This window comes from Choristoneura fumiferana, chromosome 3 (assembly GCF_025370935.1).
Source record: "Choristoneura fumiferana chromosome 3, NRCan_CFum_1, whole genome shotgun sequence".
Taxonomy (NCBI): domain Eukaryota; kingdom Metazoa; phylum Arthropoda; class Insecta; order Lepidoptera; family Tortricidae; genus Choristoneura; species Choristoneura fumiferana.
Window position 1 is genome coordinate 5667922 of NC_133474.1, and position 9188 is coordinate 5677109.

The 9188-nt window shown below is 33.8% G+C and overlaps 1 protein-coding gene across 1 annotated transcript; it reads left to right on the top strand.

Moving 5' to 3' along the window:
- The first annotated feature begins 195 nt into the window (after positions 1 to 195).
- LOC141426411 (uncharacterized) lies at positions 196 to 5561 on the top strand. The gene is made up of 5 exons (XM_074085298.1): positions 196 to 781; positions 1318 to 1564; positions 1953 to 2177; positions 3074 to 3145; positions 4830 to 5561. Exons 1-5 carry the CDS (start codon positions 575 to 577, stop codon positions 4838 to 4840), a joined length of 762 nt encoding a protein of 253 aa, XP_073941399.1. The 5' UTR covers positions 196 to 574; the 3' UTR covers positions 4841 to 5561.
- Positions 5562 to 9188: the final 3627 nt, after the last annotated feature.

Sequence of the window (9188 nt, forward strand, 5' to 3'; positions counted from 1 at the left end):
GTAAACACGGTATACCAAAAATAAATAATCAAATCATGCTTAACTTGTTACAATTTTGATCAGTATTATATTCTTAAATCGGAGACCTTGTTCTGCTTTTTCCCTAGAACTTCATTGTATTGTACCTAAAATATACTTTTTTATTGCAAGAGAAGTTGATTAAATTTAGACAATTTAACGTAATTTTAAATTATTTTTTATTTTTACTTTAAGTACACCTCGAGAAATTACAACAGAAGTTAACAGAACGTAAATAATTTCATGCTGAAGAATGAATGTTTAATTAATTGCTGCAGCAAACAGTTGAATAGGAATGCTAAAACGTAGTGGTTATATGCTCTTTGAGGAATGCCAATGAACGTCAACGGCATGACAGCGTAAAGTAAAACGCAAATAAAATTGTATAAAAAACATTTGCGTAATTCGTTTTCTTTTCTAGTTATTTCTGTGTGTTAATCCAGTAACTAAAAATATGTAAACAAGCCACAATATTTATGAAAAAAATCTGTTCACATAAAAGCGTGTTGTCCAATCTCTATCCTGTTGCAGTTTTTTTCAAGTTACGCTTGTAGACATGGAGAGAACTCTAAAAAAAACTGTGTCGCTGCGTCAAATGAAATTGTTATTAGAGTTTTTAGAAAAGAATAGAAATCTGGCGCTCGGTCGTCTGAGGTCCAAAGAAGGGCGCGCGTTGTCGAAAAAGTTGTGGGCGGAATGCGCAGACATCCTGAATGTTGAAAATGTCGGCTCCTCGTTTAGGACAGGAAGAGAATGGGCGAAGGTACCTTACCTTTTTATTATTATACTTTTTTTCGGTCTATTTGAACCATGGCCATAAATGTGGAACCTTTTCAAAGTGAATGCAAAAGTTTTAAGTAGGTGTATAGGTAGTGGGTTTAGATTAAAAATACCATTTTTTTTATTGTGTATTGTGTATGAATAATAAATTTAATAGTAATGTTGAAACATTTGTTCGTAAATAAACAGGTAGCTACAATAAAATTACCTATTTTACTTTACAATTCAGGCAAACTTGTATTTATAAATACATAATAATATCTAATGTTATCTGTATTTGGTATTGACATTATTTTTGCAGATACAGTGGTTGATTTAATAAAAAAAAATAATTAACCTTTCGGATGTCCTGTGCCCAATTTAAAACAAAGACATATAAATTGATATTTTTATTTTTCTATAGTTGAAAACATTGTTTAGGGACAATCAAATTTAATAAATTAGTTCATTGCACTTTTTACCAACTTTTATCTGGGTAAAAAACCTTAGACACCAAAGGCTATTTTGTCAATTTTCCAGTTCTACACCGACTATAAAGCTCGTCTCAACAACAAGGTTCGAGCAATGAAAAACAATGAAACCACAGCAGCAACGGGTGCTGAAATAGAGCTAACAACACTGGAGACCAGATTGTGCAATATCCTCGGCTACAACATCAAGGATTTACTGACTGCCAAAGCTAATCCATTGAGTACAACGAGGGAGATGAAAAAAGAAAGTTCTAGGTCCCTGCGGCCCAAGAAAGCTCGCAGGCGAAAAAGCAGTAGTAATGTATTTTTTAAATTGAAAGAATTTTCTTCATTCCACTGCCTGTCTCATTCATTTGGCAGAGGGATGGTATTTCTATGTGCATGATGGCAAGATATTTTTTTCTTAAAGCTTCTGATAGATATGATAAATTACAGGCTTCTAAATTATAAATGTGACAGTTTGTAAGTCTGTTTGTTTGTTACTTCATCACATTAAATATTCAAAATTCATGTTCAAAATTACTTCATCACGTCTAAACCGCTAAACTGATTTAGATGGAATTCAGTATACAGATGTTTCGACTCCCATGGAAGGACATAGAATAGTTTTTATCCCGTAGATAGTTTTTATTCTTGAAGACGAAGTCACGTAAGAGCTAGTTTTATTAATGATAATATTTCCAGCTACATCAGATAGTTCAATAAACTCTGCCAAAGAAACACTTGAGCGCATTGAAGAGTCTAGAATAGAAGTAGACAAGCTGAAGGCAGAGGGTTTATTCAAGATAGCAGAGTCCATAGCGCAGATGTCAGAAGCCCAGAACAGGATAGCGGCCAGCATGGAGAACCTCGGAGCTGGTGTGTGGCAGCTGATACAAAGATTTAGCTGCCAGGAGGGGAAGCCATGGGGTAACCGTTAATTTCTATCACTATTATTGTTCCTTATAATCCAAAAAAAAATTTACCTGGTTGCGTTTCTTGTCAGAATCTTCTCAACAAGTTTTTCTGAACTGGTGATAAATTTTTTTTACATTCATATCATAAGTGCTTATACAGCCTAAATTGAATAAAGATATTTTGACTTTGTTCGTGAGTATGTTTTGTTTATCTGGTGTTCATTACTCTTTCACGAAACGGCTGGACGTATTTGAATGGTATGTAGGTAGCTGGATAACCAGAATAACACATTTACCGCTACTTTTGATACATTAACCGTTAAATATTCGAAACATAGTGAACTTGAAGAACAAAATAAGTTTTTGGTAAAAAAACATTTTTAAATCAAGCTTTTGTTTGCTAACTGTACTTTTTGTCAACTATACTTGCATTGTCACCCAAACTACATTTGCAAACCAAATTTCAAGTTGATGCCATTAACTGTTGAAGAGTTGCGTTCTGCGGAGACGATCCTGGCCGGATTACCAGGATGTCACTGTATTGACACTAGATTATTGTATTGTCACGCAATTTACATCATCATCATCATCCCAGCCGTAGGAAGTCCACTGTTGGACATAGGCTTCTCCCATAGACCTCCAGTTGCTTCGGGTGGCAGCGGCTTGCATCCACAATGAACCCGCGGCTTTAACCAGGTCATCCGTCCATCTTGCTGGTGGACGTCCTACGCTGCGCTTGCCGATTCGCGGCCTCAACGGCCATCTGTTAAGTATGTCAAATTTCAAGTCAATCTGACTACTGGAAGTTGGTCAAATTTAACTTTCAAGATTTTACTACAGACAGACAACAGGACAGGTGAAACTAAATAAAAGCTTGTAAAGTTATGTTTTGCTTATTTATTATTACAGAGGAAAAGGTCCAAGAACATAATAATATTGTCTGCAGTGAAAATGAAGATAATAAACATTCTTATTTTCAAGGTAACACCTGCTCTTTACTATTTGTTATTTTTGCTTATTTTACAAATACAAATATAAATATCATTTATTTCATCAACATAGGTATTAAGGTGATAGTTATGTATATACAGTACAGCTATGATGTTGTAGGCGTACGAAATTTAGTTCATTGTTGAAACTACTTAGTAAAATACAATTTTTAAATTAGGCATGTCATCATGGGTCAAAATAAAATACTAAATGCAACTAAAATAATCTCAAAACAAATACAAATATTATTATTTTTTCCTTTGTGCTTCACTAATAACTAACAATATAAATTCAGAATAGTCTAATTAAAATTAAAAACATTCACATAAAATTAATTTCAGACCGAGAATACAACTAAATGTTGAGTATTGTTTAAATAATCATTCACATTATAATAGCATTTTTCAACAAAAAAAATTCAATATATGTAGGTATAAACTAATAGGCGATTCCAACATGAGGGACTCTGGAAGCTTATTAAATAATTTGGGGGCCATGCATAGCTATAAAGCTTTTCCTCATGAGCGCTGGTTCCCTAAGTTCAATTTTACTGCATGTTTCCTCTGGCGAAAGTAAAATGTGTTGTATTTTTTATTGGAAAAAGGTCAGGGTTATTTTTTTACACACACAGTACTCGAGAATATATAGGCTAGAAAGTGTCAAAAGTCCTAAAGACTTGAAGTATGATTTACAGCTTTCTGATGGTTTCGATTTACAAATTGCTCTCAGACATCGTTTCTGCGCTCCAAGTAAATATCTCTGTATGGCGAATTGCCCCAGAAAATGAGCCCATAGCGTAAAGTTGAGCTTACAAAACCGTCATGCAGCCAGGACAGTTTGTTTTTGGTTTGTATTTGCTAATTTGTAGAGCGCAAATAAATTTTTTGTATTTTTTTACAAACTTCTATGGCATGTGTTTCCATGACATATTACGTGTCAATGTGTAGCCCTAAAAATGGTTGACTCAGTTTAATTAATAGCTGTACTTTTGTAGGTGATATTTAATATAGGTACCTCTGTTCTTTGTTTAAATTGTATTAGGTATATTAATTTATTTTTCTCTTTTTGTTTACCTTTAAATGATTGTTTCTAACCATGTTACCACATTTTTTAAAGCCATTTCTATTTAATTTTTATAGTTGTAGTGGTCATCAGATTCTATAATATTAAACTATTTCAATTAATAAATTTCTTATTAAAATTCCACTTCAAAATTGCCATATGAACGAATATGTGAATCTGTCACATGTATATTGGTTCTATAAGACAATGTAAGTTATAATCTTATAATTAACTAAAAAATTGTACCCACCCGTTTATAATGCTTTGTTTTGAATATTTCCAAAATGTTAATATTTAAACTAGCTTTTCCCTCGCTTCGCCCGCGTGGGATTCGGTTATCGACATATCGCGCGCTGTTCCCTCAGGAAAAAGTAGCCTATGTCATGTGTGATGTGTCTCTCTAGCCCATAAACTATCTCTGCCAAAAATCCCGTCGATCCGTCGCTCCGTTTCGACGTGAATGGTTGTGAATGGTTGTCTGGAAGAGATCGCTTTTAAGCGATAAGACCGCCTATATTTTTGTACTGATTTGCGGTGTGCAATAAAGAATATCTGTATTGTTGTATTGTAAGTGCAGTTAAACTTATCTAATTATTGTTTATTGTTTTTACAGCTTCAACATAATTCGAAGGACAAAAAAATCAGGATCAAAAAGAAATCCGATGCTTTCTGTCATTCGGCTATTTGGATGGAACGCAAGACAAATCACTGATGGCGCTACTGTTCTGCACGAAGATCTTAGTAGATCATAAATCGATCGCATAGTCTTAAAAAGTCGTCACCGGGTGAAAAAATACTTGCCTATAAATAAATGAAATAAATAAATATCACAGGACAATTCACACCAATTGACCAAGTCCCAAAGTAATCTTAGCAAAGCTTATGGAGGGCCTATGGAAGGGATTACCATGTATTCCGGAAATGGGTTATCAGAACTAGCTAATAGCAAGAAAACAGTCCAAGCACCAACAGACTTTTGCGATTGGAATACTGCAAAAAGGGGAGAAAACAAAACTATCCTTTGTACGGTACCATACCTATGTACCAACTGTAATTTTGAATGGTGTATGAGTTTTTAGGAACAGTGGCAAAAAAGTCACTGCTCTACTAAAATTTGGAGATTCCTTCTCTAAGTACTTTAAAGGATAAGTCCGCAAGCATTTAATTATTTACTTTTATAACAGTTCTTATCTTGTTTTTCCCAGCAAGCATCCGTTTGAGGGTCACTGAAAGGGGTACATTAATAATGTAAAGATAACTTATCTCCTAAATCCTATTTGTAAATATTGTAGTTAATTATGTAAGATGAAGGTGTAAATTGTGAGCTTGTTAATAAAATCAAATATTTTGTAAGAAATGCCGTTTCATTTATTTCTATGTCCGCAGAAAAAAACAAGAAATTGTGTTGTAAGTTTTGCATTTTCAACTGTTTTTTTTAATGTTTATTACCTTAGAACTTCGTCATTTATGAAACGATTTCAAATAAAAAAAAAGAATTTGATTGCTTAGCAGCGACATCTCTTGTCTGGGTGAGCGGTTGGTTCCGAAAGAGTGTGACGTCTGTCGACGCTACATAGATGTCGCTAGTGCTGCTGCTTAAGTAGCAAAGTAGAAATAAGCAACCTGAGATATATATGCATAGGAAAAATTCGTGTCTAGATTCTTGTCCAGCAGTGGTGTAGGGGTTATAACACGCAGCACGGATTGCTGAGGACCTGGGTTCGATTCCCAGTGCTGGTCTCTTTTTCTGGTTTTTCTGCGCATCCATGTCTCAGTTTGTATTTTCGAAAGAAAACAAAGCCAAAATAGAAATATCTTTAAAAAATCATGAAAATAATTTTATTGCAGTTTGCAGTTGGTACCTTAGAGGAGTCAGCAGGAGAGGACCTATTGTTCTACCTGCTCTATCCATTGGGCTTCTGTAACTCCTGCTGGCTCATGCTAAAATACTGACTTCAAATGGTAGAAAATTATTTTCGTGGTCTTTTTGAGTCAGCTAAGGGATAAAATAGATACCATTCGAAAATGATTTGCTAATTAAACAAGTTTCTGCACCATGAACATGGTATGAATAGCTCATTAAACAATTTGACCAAATGCATTGCAATATTGCGACAGTTCGGTGACACAATTAGTTTCAACTATTGTTTAAGTAAGTAACTGGTTTCTAATAAACTAAACGTCAGCCCACTGTCGATCATAGGTAACTCAAGTATAAATGGGATTCGATTTGGCGAAATTGTCCTATTAATTAGGACAGAAAACCCATATTTTAAAAGAGAAGAAGAAGAAGATATAAATCTTGAAATTACTAATTGCGGAGCTATCTAGTGGTGAAAACGGCGCAAAATTATGGTTTGACAACGTTTGACGCCTATTGCACCAAGAACCCGCGACGGCCAGGTCTTCGTTATTTTATAAAAGATGAAAGTTATTTTCACGTATTTTCCTAACACAGCTAATAAAGAATGATCCCAACCATGCAATTTGTTTAATGGGTAAGAGTGGCAGTAATAGCAAAGGTCTATAAAATTACACCTCAAATTTGTTATAGTATAAACTCAACGTTTATATGTTTTATTCGAAATTATATTAGAAGTCACTTCCTTCATCGTCATTACCAATTTCTATATATGCAATGTACTCTATGGTCATTGCACTTTATAGGGTTGCAAACCCCTGCCAGATAGGTAAGTAGGTGCAGTCACCAGCACCAATATCTGACACAACAAGCTTGCATAAATATCGTGTATATTTCTAGGGCCGGAAGGACGTGTCAGATATTTTTGCACGCTCCGCTGTGGCAGATATTAAATGCTGGTAACTGTCCTATGTTTGAATAGACGCTTGACAAAGAATATTATCAAAGCTTTTTATAACCACATAAGTAAGTTTTGCGCGACAGGCGCCAATTAAGCAATTATTAAGACTAAGTATAAGAAGCTTAAATATCAAATAATTAATAGGGAAACTGCTGTACTGCATTATTTTAATATCGTGTTTTGAACTATCTGGGGAATATCGAAGTAAAGTTACTTGTACTAGGTACTTGTTCTGTGCTACTAGCGAGTTCGAAAGAGCCAGCTACATATAGATTTTTTAGGGTATGATTTTATTGATCACCTAATAAATGCGTTTTCGGCGACCTACTTAATAAATAATATTTGTTCCTAAAGTAGTAGAACTGTCACCTAAATTTAATCACCAAATATCACATTAACCGTCAGTTATAACACTAATCAATCGATGCATGGTGAAACAGCCCCTTAATCATATTTTTAATAATAATATACAGGATGTAACCTACTTATATATCGTATTTCTTAAGGTTGGAGTGAACTTAATGAACTGTCTAATGGATTCTATTAAGGGCATGCAATATTTTTGAACCTAGATCGGTCGTACTTGGACTAGTTGCCCTTGGTACAAAAACGACAAGTTTTAGATACACTTCAAACAGTTAAGTAGGTATCTAAACTGACATACCTTGAGCTAATTGACTTATTTGAAGGTAGAGCTACCTTGTACAAAGCACTAGTAAAGTGCATTCATAGGAAACCGTGGGTATCTAAACCTATCTATACCTACACCGTGTTTTTATTCATGTCCGATAACTTCAGCAGACGGCTCAGTTCATTAATAGAAATTACCCGGTAATTAACTTTATGGCAAAAAAAAATGTTTTTCGATTTTTTTTTCAGCTGTTCCCCTTCCCCTTCTGCGTAGCTTAACCCGCACTACAACCTTGTCGCAGTAAGCCATGTCTGTTTACCAAGGAAATCACTGGGACATTAATTGTGAAAAGATTGCTCTGAGGGTTGAGATGACGGTTGTTTAGTTCCCTAGAAGTACGCCCTGACTATCTTCTGTCACTTCAATGTTAAAAAAGCCATATGAGCTGGCCCGATGAATCATTCATGCCAATCAGTTAAGTGTTAGATAATATATGTATATTTTTGGAAAACTAAGAATAATAACAGTGACTCAGAGCTGAAAGATGTATAATCCCCGGAAAATAGTAAAGTCAGTCCGAAATGTTTTAATCGTTTGTTTCTATCTAGGGTTATTTTTTTTTATATATTTGATGTGAATAAGTTAAGTAAGGATTGCAGATTATTGTGACGTAATTACGGTACATGTTTTTTTTTTTCAATTTGAGTGTTATAATTGAGTACGAAATGTATACTCGTTAAGTCATAGGTCCGAAATAATGGAATATGGCATTGATATTAAATTTGTTTTATTTTATAAAATCAAAGCACAAAGGTTACTTATTTCAATTTTATGAGTATAATTGTTATATTATCTTCCAATCTATCACGAAATTTTCTTGTTTTTAATTTATTATAACCATTTTTTTTGACTCCCGTAATTAAGTACACGACTTTTGTACTAATGAATGTCTCTTATTCCGGTATTATGAAAAAATTAAAAAAAATACTATGCGGTGGGGTCCATTCTGTTTTTAGGCTTCCTTAGTCAACTAGGAACCCTTATCCACCATGTCCGTTTGTCCGTCCGTCCGTCCACGGTTTAGCTCAGTGATATTACTACTTGAAAGCTGAAATTTGCATGGGTATGTATAATACATATATAAATATAATATAATATAATACATATATATTCTTACCTTTTTCAGGTAAAAAATGGCCTCATCCAATATATGTGCCGAAATACTTCAAAAGTCGTTAAGATGTAAATGATGGGACAGTGACTATCATACTTTAATGTGATTATCAAACAAAATTTAATTTTGTTTTTGTTCTACAAGTTATTTTATTATTTGATATATTGAAATTATTAAGTTGAATCAATAAATTTAACTAAGCATGTTTTTCATTTTGTCATTTTAATTTAGATTACCGTAGAGTATAATAAATTTCCCCCTCCAATTCCAATTCCTCCAATTCACGCAATACAATTTATTTATTTATTTCGTGATTATAATCATCATTTAAAAAATGTATTTTAA